A 16,693-nucleotide genomic window follows, 5' to 3' on the forward strand; every position below is an offset into this window, starting at 1 on the left:
GGGAGAGCAGGGGCCCCGCGGGACCCGGCCAGGCCGGGGCCAGCCCCGCCCACCGTTCCGCCGCAGCCAATAGCGCCGGCGCGGCGGGGGGCGTGGCCCTGCCTGGCTGCGCACTCTGATTGGGCGTCTCCAGGCGGGGCTGGGCCCCCGGCGGTGCGCAAGCCGCCGCGCGCCAAGTTCGGGGCTTCAGACTAGCGTGGCGGGTCACGTGGCAGGCGCGCGGCCACGGCAGGTCGGCTGCTTTCGGACTCTGCTCGCGCCGGCAGGAGCGTGTGGCCTCGGTGTCTTCAGGCTGGTGCGCGCCCCGTTCCGGTAGGTAGGCGGCTTCAGGTACCAGGCCCTCGGTGTCTCCGGCGCTCGCGGGGTGCTTTGGGTGCGCGCCTTCCGGCCGAGCTTGCCCCGCGCCTCTGCGAAGCCGGAAGTGTGAGGCGCGCCTGTTAGTGCCTGGGGTGAAGGGTCGGACAGCCGAGCCAGAGCGCCTGGTCCCTGGTCACAGATCGGTGCAGCGCGGGTGGCGGCCTCGGCCTTTGACATGGAGCGAAGGCTTGTTGCTGATACAGGTAGCCGCGCTCTATTGAGTACTTTTCTCGTTGAGCTCTTAAACTTAAGTGCAGCCTTTCACCTCGCGGCAGGATCCTCACAACAGAGCTGCAAGTCCGGCGCTGTCTTGTAGCCCGCTTTACAGAGAGGCTCGGAGAGAAGAGCCGACTTAGGCGCGACCCTGAAGCTAGCAGAATGGCACAGCCGGCAGGCGAAGCGAGGATCTCGGAGCCTGTGCCCTCAACCACTACGTATATGGTCCACCTGCCTTTGGAACGTGCGACCGGGTCCGGGCTGCGCCTGTTGTCTGCAATCTGTCACCTCTTGGTCTAGGAAACAAATGTTGCCCTGCAGGGTTCTTGGCCTGGTGCCCTGTGCTTCAGGTCCTGGAAGTTAAGCGACCCTTGGTCAGCTGAGACCAGCACAAACCTGTGCTTTCCATCGGGCAGTTGCTAGACTGGAAACACCAGCTTAGGTACTTATGGAGTCATATCTTTAATCTGTTACTTGAGAGGGCGTGTAGCAGAGGGGGTAATTGCACTTTTGTTTAGTGCTGTGTCACGAAAAGGGCTTTGGAACTAGAAGTAAACCAGGGTTCAGATGCTGACTTAATAGTCTATCTTAGACCACTCAGCTCTCTGAGCGCCAGTTTCCTCTTCTGTAGAGATCACAATACCTATGATAGACAGATGGCATCCGACAGTGTAGTTCCCTCAGCAGACTCCTGGCTGGTTCCACGTATATGACAATGGCCCAGGGGAGATTTGGAGGCGTAGGGAGGCTGGTCACCTTGATGAGTGACTTCACTTACTAGGTCTGTTTCCCTGGGCTTGAGGTGAGGATCATGCCACACATGAATGACATTTCCCCAGTAGAAATATCTAACCCTGTAGTGACAGTGGCAGCCTCAGTGAGCCGTGTGCCCCTGGGGTGCCCAGCAGGGGTTACTGAGTGGCAATGAAGATGGCCCTAAGATGCCCAGGTTTCTCTAGCAACAATAGTAGCAGGTCCTTTTTGAGTAGTACTGACTCTGTGCCTGGCACTGTTCTGAGTGCTCTCTGTCTGATACCTCACTTGATTCTCACAGCCAGCTTCAGAACCCTCATCATCCCTGTGTTGTATTGAGGGGAACAAGACACAGAGGTGTCAGTCCCTGGGTTGCATGTGAGGAAGTGGAGAGCGGGATTTGAACCCAGCAGTCGGGCTCTGTGGCGAGCCTCAGCACCGTCTGCTCCGGTGTGGCCATCCCTGTTGGGAAGCGGGAGGATCGAGGTGTCCAGCTTGTGAGATGGCCACCTGCTGTTTTACATAAACCTTGATCTTCTCTAGTTGTTAGCTTCAGATTTCACAGATGGATTGAGAAATGGCCCCAAACCAAAGTTTCTAGAAAACAGTTTGAAACTTGTGAAACATGTACTGTCACGGTGACAATCTGTTTTCCCATCTTCCTCTTACCCTTGGGCCTTTGAATCTCTTCCGTGCTGTGCTTTGTTCCCCAGGCTTCAGCTGCACAGGCCTGATTTCTGACCCTTGACAAGGCGAGCTTCTTCCTGTGTTAGGGCCTTTGCACCTGTGTTTGCTCCGCCCGGTGTTTGTTCCCTCTTAGCCCTGATCTCATAAGCTTGGCTCCTTTCCGCTGTTCAGCTCTCAGCTCAGGGGCCTTCCAGGCCCCGTCTAAAGAAGCCCCCCACTCGTTTATTGTCCTGGTAGCAATCACCGCCGCCTGAAGTTATCCTGTGTGCTGCTTTTTTCCTAGCTTATAGTCTGTTTCTCATGAGAGCAGGGCCTGTGTCTCGTTGGCCTTGGCAGTCTTAGTTCCTAGTTGAGTGCCTGGAATATAGGAGTTGCTTAATAGATATTTGCTGAAGAAATGAGTGAATTCCTTGTAGGCTAATAGTAGTGGAGTAGAGCTCTTAAATATCAAAAGTTTATTTTGAATTAAAGATAGAATTACTATATGATCATATTAAACATGGAATTATTCTGTGACCCAGAGATTCCACTTCTGGGTATATTCCCAAAAGAATTGAAAGCAGGGCCTTGATAATGTACCCCCATGTTCATAGCAGCGTTACTAGCAATAGCCAGAAGGTGGAAGCAAACCAAGTGTCCATCGACAGATGAACAGATAAACAACATGGTGTATGCAGACAATGGAACATTATTCCTCTGAAACGGAAGGAAATTCTGACACATGCTGCAGCAAGGGTGAACTTTGAGGACATTTTGCTAAGTGAAATAAGCCAAACACAAAAATATTGTATGAGTTCACTGACACGAGCTACCTGAAATAGTCAAATTCAAGACCAGAAAGTAGAATAGTTGCCGCCACGGGCTGGGGGAGAAGAGGATGGAGAGTCGTTCAATGGGGACAGGGTTTCAGTTTGGGAAGATGGTAAAGTTCTGCAGATGGATGGTGGTGATGGTTGCACAACTGAATTGTGGATTTAAAAATAGTTACAATGGTAAATTTTATGTAATGTGTATTTTTATCACACTTCAAAAAAATATGAGAGAGAAGTTCAAGGTATATTGTTTTTCAGCCAACCTCCAGACCTTGAGAAAAGATGCTGTGAGTATGTCTTCCCTGAAGATAGGATTAGCTAAACGTGATAATCTTCCCTCTACATCTTAAAACGTACAGTCTCAGGATCTTTGTCTTTCTCACTGTCATTCTGAATGCCCCAGGATGTAAGATATACTTGATTTAATTGAAACACGACAAAGACTCTTGAGCTCTTTGTTTGAATAAAAAATTCAGACTTTTTCATGGTTAAAAACAGTGTGATTTGGGCTCCAGTTGGGATTTCATGGGGGCATGGATGAAGTCCTCCACTTGGGGGATGACGTGATCTGTATGTAATAGGGTGCAGGGGAGAAAACTCCTTCAGGTGGGCGGGCAGTGAGAGCAGGATGGCCCTGCAGGCCTGAGGGGGCATCACGAGGTAACTGTGACTCAGAATTAGCGTGTTGGGTCAAAAAAGGTTTGCAGTGAGGGCGAAGGGCAGCAGGTGGTTATGCTGGTGTGAAATGAGTGAGACCACAGCTGGAGGTGGAGGCTGTGTTTCCCCGGGCAGAGTGGAACTGAATGCCTTTCACGGAATGGTTGCACGTTCAACCGTCCTTAGAGGAGAAGGGTTCCAAGTGGACTTCGGTTATTTGGTGGTTGAGAAATATCTTCTCTGCATTGCTTGCCGTCATTGAGTCCTTTTTAACCTTGAATAGTCAATATTTAAAAGACGTTTTTCTCTTTGAGATTCTAGGACCAGAGGGCCTATTTTGGCTCTTGTGCTTTTTTGTGTTTACCACCTGCCGAGGGCACGTGTGTGGCCCATGCAGAGGTCGTTGGGTTGCACTGGCCATTCTCCAGTACAGAGGTCAGCGCAGAGAATCATGGGCATAGCGCCCAAACCATCTACACGCCTCGCTTCACCTCTGACGGGAACGTGGACATGCCAGACTCATTGGAGGCTGCCGGCCTTCAGCGAGGTGGCATTGCTGTTGCTGCAGAGGTGTCCACTGCATTTGAGTCCACGTGCTTGCAGTGTGGCTTTGCGTTTTGCAGCCGTGGCTGTGTTTCTGAAAGTGCTGTGCTTCTGTTCAAAAAATGGCTGCTTTGGAAACCCCCCCCTTAGGAATTTCCTGGTTAAACAATATTGATAGTTTCTTTTTAGTAGCTCTGCCAGAGATTAACGAGGATCACTGTGATTTGGGACTCTTAGGCTATTTTACTTAATGGGTACATTTGTCTAGCAAATGATACCGTATGTGTACTTGTATAGGAAAACTGCACCCTTCCTGCTGTGTGTCTCCTTTATTCTCACACTACTACCACACTCAGAACACTTCTGACTCCAGATGTGGGGGTTTTCCACACATAAGCAATTCTGTCACACCAGCTGGGTATCCTGCCGTTCACTTCTGACACTCACCGGAGTTAGGGCAGACCCCACAGGCTGAGGGCTCAGACCTACAAGACTGCCCCCACTTCAGACGCCAGTCACAAGCAGTAGGTCCCCAGGTTACCCACACTTTTGTCCAACCTGCTACAAATCTGAGGTTCCCATGACCCACCTCCTTGGATTTGATCATTTGCCAGAACAGCTCACGGAACTCAGGGAAACATGATTACCAGTTTATCATATAACAAAGGACGTCATAAAGAGTCCAGATGAACAGCCAGGTGATGAGGTATATAGGGCGAGGTCCGGGAGGGTCTTGAGCGCAGGAGCTTCTGTCCACGTGGAGCTGGGGTGCACCGCCCTCCTGCTACAGGGATGTGTTCACTAACCTGGAAGCTCCTCAAACTCACACTTTGGGGGTTTTCATGGAGGCTTCATCACATGGGCGTGATCGATCATTAGCTCCATTTCCAGCCCCTCTCTCCTCTGCAGAGAATGGGGGATGGGGCTGGAAATCCCAAGCTTCTAATCATGGCTTGGTCTTTCTGGTGAGCAGCCCCCATCCAGGAGCCCACCTGGAATCACTACGTTAGAGCAAAAGATGCCCCTGGTGCTCTCATCACCTAGGAAACCACAAGGCCTTAGGAGCAGAGACTGTTATTTCCCAGTGCTCTTCCCTCGTGATTGCTCTCTCTCAGGCTAGACGTCCTTTCCTCACGTAGACTACCCCGACCCAGCTGTCCAGTGAGCCTGCCAGTCCAGCACCCAGGGCTTGCCCTCTGTGGCACTCCCCTCGTCTTATCCGTCTGCATTTAGGGCACCTGTTTCGTTTTCTGCTGTCTTCCCCACAATGGAAGCCCCATGAAGGCAGGGCCCCTGTCAGTTTTGTTCACCATGTGTTCCCAGTACCAACGCCGTGGCTGGACAGGGAAGGCCCTCAATAAATGGTTATCAAATGGATAAACTTTACATGAAAACTTACCAAATTAATGGGAAAGTACTGAACTGTTGATTAAGGGAGATTAGTTCCTGTAAATATTTCACCTTTCGCACTAGTGGAAGTTCCACTGATCACAAATTCTTGTTCTTTGTAGAAACATGTTAAGAAACATACATTTTGCAGCCGGCTGTATTTTAATGGGATGCAGTTTTCCGATGAGAAATGTAGACAGGTGGATCTGACCGGCAATTCTCACAGGAGGGTTTGTGTTGCCAGCGTGTGCTTCCTTCACAGCTCCTGCGGGAACTCAGGCTACTTAGAGCGTGCGTTTTGGAGTTTTGATTCTAATCTTCCTGGCCAGCTTGCTGTGCAGTCCAGGGCTAAGACACTTTACTTTTCTGAGCCTCATTTTCATTACTTGAAAAATGGAAAAAATAATACTTATGTCAGCAGTTCATTTGTTCAGTCATTTGGCAAATATTACTTCAGGTACATCTGTGCTGGGGACTGTGGGAGAATTAAAAAAAAAAAAAGAAACTCTCAGCCATTGCCTTCGAGGATGATAGCTTGGTTGGGAGGATCAGCCATGCCCAGGAAAAGTTCAGTGGAGGGAGGTGGTGCGGCCGGTGGGGCATGCGGTGGGGGCGGTTCTCGTTACTAGCGGGAAAGCAAGCTGACAGCCACAGTTCACAAAGGAACCAGAGGGCCACACCACGGTCTTGCAGTCGAATATCTTCATGTTTACTGAGCAGCTCTGAGGGAAGGGCTAAAAAAATGTGTCAGCACTTTGGCAACTTTGGAGAACTAACAGGTTGCGATGAGCTTTGACTAAATTTAACGGAAGTTTTTCCATTTTTAGGCAACTTCGAACCAGTGCAATGGCGACTCCAGTCAATGGGGCCCACGAGAATGCTGACCTGTGGTCCTCACATGATAAAATGATGGCACAGCCCCTTAAAGACAGCGACACTGAGGTGAGGTTTGTGGGTTTTCATAGATGTTCTTAAATTGGAGGCTCTTGCTTCCATCTCTACTTCTAATCATAAATAACCTTTGTTCAACAGCCTTACAAGTAGTATAAAAGTGTCAGATTTAGAGGCAGTGGCTGACAAAGTGGCTAAAAGTCCTTTGAAGGTAAATTGAAATATTTCTGAGTTTCTACAAAGTGCAGAGCAATGTGCTGGGGGCTCTGGACGAAAGGGGGGCAGAAGCAGGGGGTCACTGAGCTCTGACCCTTTCCTTACTGTTTAGAGGAGCATATCTAGACACCAAGAAGCATCTTTTATTTATGTATTTTTATAACAGCTTTATATATGAGATATCATTCATTTACCATACAAGTCACCCATTTAAAGGATACGATTCAGTGGTTTTTAGTATATTTACAATCAATTTTAGAACATGTTCATCCTGTCAAAAAGAAACCTTGAACTGGGGCTGGTCTTGTGGTCTAGTGGTTAAGTTTGCATGCTCTGCTTCAGCAGCCCAGGGTTCATGGGCCCAGATCCCAGTCACGGCCTTACACACTGCTCATCAAGCCGTGCTGTGGCGCTGCCCCACATACAAAACAGAGGAAGACTGGCACAGGTGTTAGCTCAGCAACAATCTTCCTCAAGCAAAAAGAGGGAGATTGGCAACAGGTGTTAGCTCAGGGCCGATCTTTCTCAAGCAAAAAGAGGAAGATTGGCAATGGATGTTAGATTAGGGAGAATCGTGTGTTGTCCCCCCCTCCCCCAGCAAAAAAAGAAACCTCGAACCCATTAGCAGTCGCCCCTAGGCCCTGCCTAACTCCCCACCACTAGGCAACCACTAGTCTTCTTTCTGTCTGTATGGATTTATCTAAGCATCTTTTATTTTAAGGAAAAGGAGCAAGGAGTAAGGTTCAGGGAAGGAGAAAGTTGGTAAAATGTAGGGATGAAAATTAAGAAGATGGCGTAGAATTAAAAATTAGGTGGGATACATATTTTAAAGATCATTTGCAGGGGCTGGCCCCGTGGCCGGGTGGTTAAGTTTGCATGTCCCGCTTCAGCGGCCCAGGGTTTCACCGGTTTGGATCCTGGGCACGGACATGGCACCACTCACCAGGCCATGCTGAGGCGGCATCCCACATGCCACAACTAGAAGGACCCACAACTAAAAATACACAACTAGGTACTGAGGGGATTTGGGGAGAAAAAGAAAGGAAAAAAAAAAAGATCGTTTTCTCTCCAGTCATTTTGTTTTTCTTAATTCATTGTCTTCTATTAATTCCTTCCTAGATGCTAAAATCTTTGAGGAAGATTTCTCTATCCCTTATGTGCTATGGGAGCCTTCTCAGTTTGGTTATTTTGGGTTATGGTCAGCTTCTGAGGCAAAATATGAATCTATAATAGTGGCTCTTCTCTTTATTAGGTTATTGCTTTGATTACAGCAAAATGTTAAACCAAAATGTCCAAAGGTTTAGCATCTGTTTTCTTCTCCTCAGGTTTATAACATCATTAAGAAGGAGAGTAACCGGCAGAGGGTCGGATTGGAGCTGATCGCGTCCGAGAACTTTGCCAGCCGAGCCGTTTTAGAGGCCCTGGGCTCTTGCTTAAATAACAAGTACTCTGAGGGGTACCCAGGCCAGAGGTACGTGAATGTGGTCAAAGACCTGCTTCTGACATCGTCATGTGAAGTACTGAGGGAGTATAGAGTCCAGACAATTTGGAAATTTCAGGAAACAACAAAGTTTTCAACTGTGGTGACTTCTTTTCCACTCCTGCTCGCTGACATAACTCAAAAGAGGTCAGGGTCACTTTAGCAGTCCCTTTGGGGGCTTTCTAGAATAATAGGCCAGTCTATAATGAGTGTGGAGCTGCTGGACTGTTGTCAAGCTTCTAGAAAAGGTCAGTACTCTGAGTGATGCCATGGAAGGTTGCTGTTGCCGTGTGGGTAGTCGAATCTGTATCAGGAGTGACCCGGAAGTGGAAACTGAGTCTGTCACACTGAATCTGTTGTGCTGGAAACGGTTTCTGCATTATAAATGTGGGATTTACATATGCGGTGATTTCAGTCAGCTCCTGCACCCCGAGAGCCATGATAAGTATACTCATTTTTGTTCTTTACGGTCATCATAATCAGGCAAAGATGATGATCACAGAATTTAACATTGCACATTTGTACATTTGTATCCCAAAGGACATGGAAAAAGAAAGGCCACCATGGAGTTGAAGTGGCCTTCTATCCTGAGACACCCCTGAAGCTCTCTGTGGCAGAGCTGAGACCCAAGTTGAGGGTCTTTCCTGCTGTGAATCACCAGCTCTTACACTGTGCCTTGAAGAGCTCATTGGGTGTTTTCACCACTGATATGTCGTGTGACCCTCATGGCAGCCCTATAGGGCAGTGGGTGCTGTGCTCCACATTTTAAAGATGGGGAATCTGAGACTCACCAGAGTTCAGGGACTTGTCAAGTGTGCACACAGGTAGTGGAGCTGGGACTCGACTCCAGATGTTTTCACACTGTGGTGTGATAAAAAATAAATATCCGGACTTTGTCCCTGGTTCCTGGTACTGAGCTCCTAAAACCCTTGGAATTGCTTGGTGATAGGAGTGTCTTCTGTTATTCATAATGAGCCCTTTTTGACCACACCTGAGTTTATGGTAATGCAGTGACTCAGGGTGGGGCCCCTGCATGGCTTCAGGATGGAGGCTCGTCACCGGAAAGATCAGACTTGTGATGTGAAGGTCAGAACTTTCAGCTCCCTACCCCCAACCTCCAGGGATGGGAGGGGAGGCTGGAGCCGGTGCTCGTACAGCTTGAGGTGCTGGAAGGGTGGCACGCCCCCCATGCCTTGCCCTGTGCATCTCTTCCATTGGTTCCAGAGTTGAATCCTTTATAATAGACCAGTGACAAATAAAAATGGCAAGCAATAGGATATATTGGAGACTATGAGGAAGCCATTTGGTATAAACCTAATTCGGCCTGACCTTGTCTTTCTAAAAGGGCCTGACCGAGGCCGTTGAGCATGCATTGTATATCTGCTTAGACATTCCCTATGGCAAGAACAAAGGCCCTTGAGATAAAGGTGCAACTTCCCTCCCCCTCCCAACGTTGGCATCTCCTTAAGGATTAAGCATCTTTCCTTAGGCTAGAAACTGATTGCTGCGCTCACCTGTGACCGCCCAGCTCGAGACAATAGACTTGCCTCCTGCTACGCCCTCCGAGATAGCAGACCCACTACCTGCTGTGTCCATCAAGCACTGTGCTGACAGGGCAATCTTGTGACTATTGTGGGAGGGACATTTCAATCATATGTGAAACGTCCTGTTTGGGGGTATATAACCACTCTGTATACCTCACTTCTTTGGTGCCCTTTCTTCCTTTGGGAATAAGGGCCCCGGGCCATGGTCCTCAGATTTCAGCTCAGAATAAACTCTCCCAAATTTTCATTTATAGATTGGTTATGGATTATTTTCGTCAACACCAGTAATCGTAAGGAAAGCAGTTTCTTAAGTTTTGTGAGTTGTTCTAGTGAATTATCAAGCCTGAGGGCTGGTTATTGGGACCCCTGAATTGTAGCCAAGTTGGACAGAAATGTGGGTAGCCTGGGGACCTGGCACTTGAGACTGGCATCTGAAGTGGGGGCACCCTTAACCTGTGAGGTCTGAGCCAACTCTGGCTCGTTGGTGTCAGAGTTGAATGGAACTGTTGGACACCCAGTTGGGGGTCTGAGAATTGGTTGTTGGTGTTGGGAAACCACACACACGCTCCAAATCCCAGGCTGGCCCAGAAGTTTCAACATTTGTGGTTGATCTTGTGGAAAATACTCTGATGGGTCCTGGGCTTCCCGTCCCCACCTGGTGAACAGAGGGATTCCCATGTCTGGGGAGTGGAGACAGGTGGTCTCTGGCCCCCATGAGGTGTTAAAGAGTCACTGTGTTCGCTGCTGTGGTTTGAGGGCACCCATTGGTCACTGGTGGCATCTCACTCCTCCGTGAGTTTTGTTGCAAAGGGGAACAGACACAGATGAAGAGTCTTAGTGTTAGGTGAAGTCAGTTTGAAGAGCAAGCTTAGCTGCCAGGCCACATTAGGCTTCTGGATCCCTTGCCGAGAGCTGGGGTCCCCACACAGTTGGAGACAGCAGCAGGGAACTGTGTTGGCGTTTATTGAGTGCTTGGCTGAGCTTCATCAGCACTCAGCTCTCATTTTTTTACATTTTAATGTCTCTGAAATTGGCATGAATCTGATTGATAGCGAGTCATAATATAATTGAAAATACTTTTCTCTTCCTCAGTCATTAATAAGGCAATGGTCATCTTGTGGTTGAGCGTCTCAAACTGAGCAAGCACAGCAGTGCGTGTTCTAGGGATTGGGCTGAGTGCAATCCCCTGCGGCCCCCATTCTTCTGTGCTCTGCGGCCGGACTGCAGAGTCAGCACTCTCAGGGTCTTTCAGGATAAGGAATTAGACTTGGGTGGGTGAAATAGGTGCCCCCAGTCCCACGGCTGGTAAAGAGAACTGGGTTCCCACGGGCGCTGTCTGCACAGCACACGCTTTCCGCGGCTCCCTGCCGCGGCTTGTCTGTTGGAGATGAGGCAGGCAGGGGCTCAGGGCCTCGCCATGACCATGAATCGCTGGACTGTGTTTGCTCCCCTGGAAGACGGTTCTTTGCTAAGGCCCCTTCAGCCCTGACATCTCTGATGGTTCCAGGCATGAGCTGCTCTCCTTCAGGCTTGGGGAGACCACACCCTCCCTTGGTCACAGAGCAGAGAATGAGGCTGGAAGGGACCTTCAAGATTACTCAGTGGAGCCCCTTTTGGTTTCAAGACTCATTCTATGATTTTTAATTACATAGGTGAACCAAATGAGACTAATATATATTAGAAAAACTTAAATAGAAGAGAGTTAAATCGTTTATTCGTTTTAAAGGACTCTTTTAAAAGGTGATTATTACCCATTTTCATGATCATGTTTTCTTAATAACATCAGTTTATCTTTTGGGATGTTATTAGTGATCAAAGTTAACGTATGAAAACAATATTGATCTAGCGTTAATGACTTTGCTTGATACAAATCTAAAAACAAAGCTCTGGTTTTTAATTTTTCTATAGCAATTTTATTGAGATATAATGTACATGCCATGCAGTTCACCCAAGTAAAGTGTGCAGTTCAATGGAAACCCCCTATGGTACCATAGAAAGATATTTGGTCTTTTTTTTTTTTTTAAAGATTGGCACCTGAGCTAAGAACTGTTGCCAATCTTCTTCTTTATTTTTTTTTTTTCTGTTTTATCTTCCCAAACCCCCCGTACATAGTTGTATATCTTAGTTGCAGGTCTTTCTAGTTGTGGGATGTGGGACGCTGCCTCAACGTGGCCTGACAAGCAGTGCCATGTCTGCGCCCAGGGCTGCCGCAGCAGAGCACGCGAACTTAACCACTCAGCCACGGAGCCAGCCCCTGGTCTTTGTCCCATTCCTGACACACCTTTCAAATGCCTTGAGCGTCTTTTGTTCATAGTGAGCCCTTTCGAGACAAAACCTGAGTTTATGTGAAGGAAGTGGCTCTTGGTGGCCCTCTAGGTAGCTTTAGGATGGGGGCTGGTAGCCAGAAAGACCAACGCATTAGAGGCTGGAGACGGAGTTAATCACCAATGGCCAATGATTTCATCAATCACACCTCATAATGAAATCTCCACAAAAACCCTAAACGGGGAAGTTTGGAGGGCTTCCTGGGGGGGGTGAACACATTGAGGTGCTGGGAGGGCGTTACTCCTGGAGGGGGCATGGAAGCTCTGAGCCCTTCCCCATGCCTTTCCCTGTGCATCGCTTCCATTTGGCTGCTCCTGAGTTGCAGCCAAGTATAATAATAATAAGTTTATTATAATAACTTATAATAAACCGGTAATAATAAGGAAAGTACTTCCTGAGTTCTGTGTCATTCTATTGGATTATCGAACCTGAGGGGTGTCGTGGGAATCCCCAAGTTGTCAGACAGAAATGTGGTAACTTGGGGACCTGATAATTGCAACTGGCCTCTGAAGTGAGCATCCTGTGGGACTGAGCCCTTAACTGTGGGGTCTCTGGGAACTCCGGGTAGTTAGGTCAGAATTAAAGTGAATTGTATGACCCTAGTTGGTGTCAGAATCGGTTGATGTGAGGGAAAAACCCCACACATTTGGCATCAGAAATCTTGTCAGTTAGAACCTCTCGTTCCCCTTCTTTTCTTTATTGCAGTAAAATGTGCATAACATAAAATTTACCATTTTTAAGTGCACAGTTCAGTGGCATTAAGTACATTGACGTTGTTGTGCAACCCTCACCATCACCCATCTCTAGAACTTTCTCCTCTTGCAGAAAAAAAGCTCTGTCTCATTATACAATAACGCCTGGCCAACAAGCACATGGAAAGATGCTGAACCTCTGTAATCATCAGGGGATGCAAACCAAAACCACGATGAGGTGTCACCTCACACCCTTTATAAAGGCTACTATCGGAAAAACAAAATAACAGATGTTGGCAAGGATGTGGAAAAATTGGAGCCTTGTGTACTGCTGGTAGGAATATAAAATGATGTAACCACTGTAGAAAATAGTGTGGGGGTTTCTCAAAAAATTAAATAGAATTACCACATGATCCAGCTATCTACTTCTGGGTATATAGCCAATAGCATTGAAAGCAGAATCTCAAGATATTTGCACACCCATGTTTATTACAGCATTATTCACAATAGCCAAGAGGTGGGAGCAACCCAAGTGTCCATTTACCGATGCATGCGTAAGCAAAATGTGGTCTATCCATGCAATAGAATGTCCTTCAGTCTTAGAGAAGACGGAAATCCTGTCACATGCTAAAACACAGATGAAGCTTGAGGACATTATGCTAAATGAAGTAAGCCAATCACAGAAAGACAAATACGGTATGATTCCACTTACGTGAGGTGCGTAGAGTAGTCAAATTCATAGAAACAGAAAGTAGAGTGATGGTTGCTAGGGGCTGAGGGGAGGAACAAATGGGGGGGAACAAATGGAGAGTTGTTTGGTGGGTATAGAGTTTCAGGTTTCCAAGATGAGAAAGTTCTAGAGATCTGTTGCACAACAATGTGAATATAGTTAACTAAACACTACTAAACTGTATGCTTAAAAATGGCTAAGATGGTAAATTTTATGTGTTTTTTAGTCTAATAAAAAAATGTATATATGTTTCATTTAAAAATTTTAAAGCTGTTTGTGAGCACAAGGCCCAAGTGTTAAAAGTTTCTTCTGAGCCAGCCCTGATGGCATAGGGCTTAAAGTTCCGCACACTCTACTTCAGCAGCCCGGGTTTGGTTCTCGGGTGCAGAACCACACCACTCGTCTGTCAGTAGCCATGCTGTGGCGGTGGCTCACACAGAAGAACTAGAAGGACTTACAACTGGAATATACGACTATGTACTGGGGCTTTGGGGAGGAAAAAAAAGAGAGAGAGAAAGATTGGCAACAGATGTTAGCTTGGGGTGAATCTCTCCCAGCAAAAAGAAAAAATTTCTTCTGGATTGAGTTATTATGATTATTAATAGTATACAGATAATCAAAAACATAAATACATGGTAAATTTTGATATGTAATTGTCAAACAAAAAGTAAAATTTTATTGGAAATGCAAAAACAACCCCAATAACCACCCCCCGGTGGTTACACATACACACCGCTGCCAGCCCCTGGCACCTCCGCTCTGCTTTCTGTCTCTATGGATCTGGCTGCTCTTCGTACCTCATGTAGGGGACGCACACAGTAGTAACTGCTTGTTTCTCTTAGCATAATGGTAATGCCCTCAAGGTCCATTCATATAGCATGTGTCAGAATTTTCTCTCTTTTTAAAGCTGGAACCCACCCCCTCTTTACAGCTGAGGAGCTACTTGCTCAGAGTCACACAGCTGCCTGGGTCTTCTGACCTCAGCACTGGAGGCACTGATGGAAGATGAGTTGTGTTGGGTTCAGGATACAAGTCCTAACCAGTTTTCCACTTGTGGTGTTCTGTCCTACCCCAAGCTGTGGCCTCTGCACTGAGCACAGAGTTTCGGGGCCAGAGTGGGCCCAAGTCTCTTGCTTTCCCCTCGCAGGTATTACGGCGGGACTGAGTTTATCGATGAACTGGAGCTCCTCTGTCAGAAGCGAGCGCTGCAGCTCTATGATCTGGACCCCCAGTGCTGGGGGGTCAACGTCCAGCCCTACTCAGGTAATTGCCATGTCCGGGCAGGCCTGGGCAGCCCCCTTCCTGCCAGTCTCCCGGGCTGATGTTCACAGCAAGAAGTCCTAAAGAGGACTGCCCGTAAATGAAAGTGAAAAATAAGCTAAGCCCCTCCTGGTTTGTGCGTCTTTCTCCATTGCCCTTGGCTCCCAGCTGCACTCGCCCCGCCCAGGCGGTGTCCTGTCTCTGAACGTGCCCCTCCACCTACAATCAAAGGCGTTGTTGTCGGGGAACTTCTAGGGGGCTTGGGGAATGCATAATGGCAGCCAGGCCTGTTCTGGCCATTCCTGGTTGATGGCCTGGTTGCCAAGCTCCAGGCACTTCTTAATGCCTCTGGGAAATAATCCTGCCTCCTCTGGTGTGTGTGTTCCAGGCTCCCCTGCAAACTTCGCAGTGTACACCGCCCTGGTGGAGCCCCATGGGCGCATCATGGGCCTGGACCTGCCCGATGGGGGCCACTTGACCCATGGGTTCATGACAGACAAGAAGAAAATCTCTGCTACATCCATCTTTTTTGAATCTATGCCCTATAAGGTAGGAGTGCGTCTCTCTTCATAGCCCGGTGGTCTGTTTCCTCACAAAACCTCCAGCATTTCACTGTGCCTCTAGGAATAAGTAGTTTTGTTCACCTGGCACTACAGAAACCCCCATCTGTCACTGTTTGTCATTCCCTGCTCTGGGGACTCCACAGGCATTCAGGGCTCTTTGGGGTCAGCTGGGATGGAGAGCAGGGGTGCTGAGCTGAAGTGCAGGGAGATGGGTGGGGGAGGTGACTGCCCAGGAGGTTTCAGCTACAGCAGGGGTGCTGGCTGCTTCAGAACTAGAGGCAACGACAGCTGGGGTGACAGCTCCCAGCTCCCAGGGCAGCTACAGCCTGGCGCCTAGTGACAGCCCTGCTCGGAACCCCTGCGGGCCAGCAGCTGCAGCCCTGGCTCCAGCACGGATGCCAGCAGCTGTGTCAGCACCCAGCCCTCCACAGCTCAGTCAGAGCCAGCCCCTGCGGCCGGGAGGCTGGAGCCAGGGCTGCATGCCCACCCTCGCCTACGATGTCGCTGTTAGGGGAACAACTTGCCCCTGCACCCTGCCACCTTCCCGCACAGACTTGCCCTCAGCCAGCCACAGCCAGTACAAGCCATATGCCCAGCATGTATTTATGTGAGGGTCTTTGTCATTATAAACAATTTGGTCAGAAAATGCATTAAGATTCATGGGCTCGCGTGAGGCATAGTGACTGTCTATAAAGATGATTCGAGTGGTGGGTAGAAAAGAGGTAACTTGCATACTTGTTTATGGTGCCCATGCTGATTCTTCCTCATGTCCAGGGACTGTCCTCTTGTGTTGATTGATGGTTAGTTTCATGTGTCCCACCATGAGCAGTGGTGGCAGTGCATCATTACGCTTGGCAGGATATCAGACACATGATTTTATCCTTTTAAGAAAATCAAGCCCGTGTTCTCTCTTGGCATCCGTGGTCTTTGTTGCATACCCTCGATTGCTCACTCTTTATTAGCCTCTGTCTCAGTTCTAGTAATTGCACATGTGCTTTTTGTGTATAGATGACAGTTCATTTTTCATGGAAAGCCTAGGTGTTTCCAGTCACAGCTATCCTCATTGGCCAGTGCTGCCCTTGAAGAAGGATTTTGAAATGTGACAATAGTGCCAACGCTCTGTCTTTGCACTTAGAACACAAAAGCCAGTTTCTCCAGTTTCTTGTACTGTGGAAAGAATGGTGGCAGAGAGTCATCAATGGTTTGTTTTCAGACCTTCAATGAGGCCTTGGGCAGCCCCATGCGTTTTAGCCCAATGTCCTGTGTCACTGAAGAGTCTCTTCTGGACATTGGCAAGCTCAGGGCTGCACCCCGGTCCCCCGCAGCCGCCCCTGTTTTTGACGCGCACTGCTCAGGCGGCACCCCCGTGGGTGCAGTGGGGGATGCGAAGCAATGGGGCCTGGGACCCTGGCCAGCCTGGGCAGCAGGAGGCACAGCTTACCTGTGGGCACCGGCCTTGGTGGGCAGGGAGGACACAGCCTTACTGGCCTCCAGCAGTAGCCAGCATGGCTCCTCTGCCCACCAAGCTGCCTCCCTGCCCAGCCTTTGCCTGGACCCCTGCCCACTCCCTGAGACTCT

General features: G+C 48.6%; 1 protein-coding gene across 2 annotated transcripts in view; it reads left to right on the forward strand.

Annotated features, from left to right (window-relative positions):
• SHMT1 (serine hydroxymethyltransferase 1) overlaps positions 1 to 16,693 on the forward strand; it is a 27,022-nt gene continuing 10,329 nt past the window's right edge. The window contains exons 1-5 of one of the 2 annotated variants that reach the window (XM_070563624.1): positions 1 to 312; positions 6,242 to 6,356; positions 7,847 to 7,992; positions 14,440 to 14,555; positions 14,941 to 15,101. In XM_070563624.1, the coding sequence (XP_070419725.1) occupies positions 6,261 to 6,356; positions 7,847 to 7,992; positions 14,440 to 14,555; positions 14,941 to 15,101 (519 nt within the window). In that variant the 5' untranslated portion in view covers positions 1 to 312; positions 6,242 to 6,260. Of the gene's footprint in view, positions 561 to 6,241; positions 6,357 to 7,846; positions 7,993 to 14,439; positions 14,556 to 14,940; positions 15,102 to 16,693 lie in introns of both variants that reach the window. The other variant, XM_008532438.2, reaches the window with a different exon arrangement.

The sequence above is a fragment of the Equus przewalskii genome, chromosome 10, assembly GCF_037783145.1.
Source record: "Equus przewalskii isolate Varuska chromosome 10, EquPr2, whole genome shotgun sequence".
NCBI classification, from domain to species: domain Eukaryota; kingdom Metazoa; phylum Chordata; class Mammalia; order Perissodactyla; family Equidae; genus Equus; species Equus przewalskii.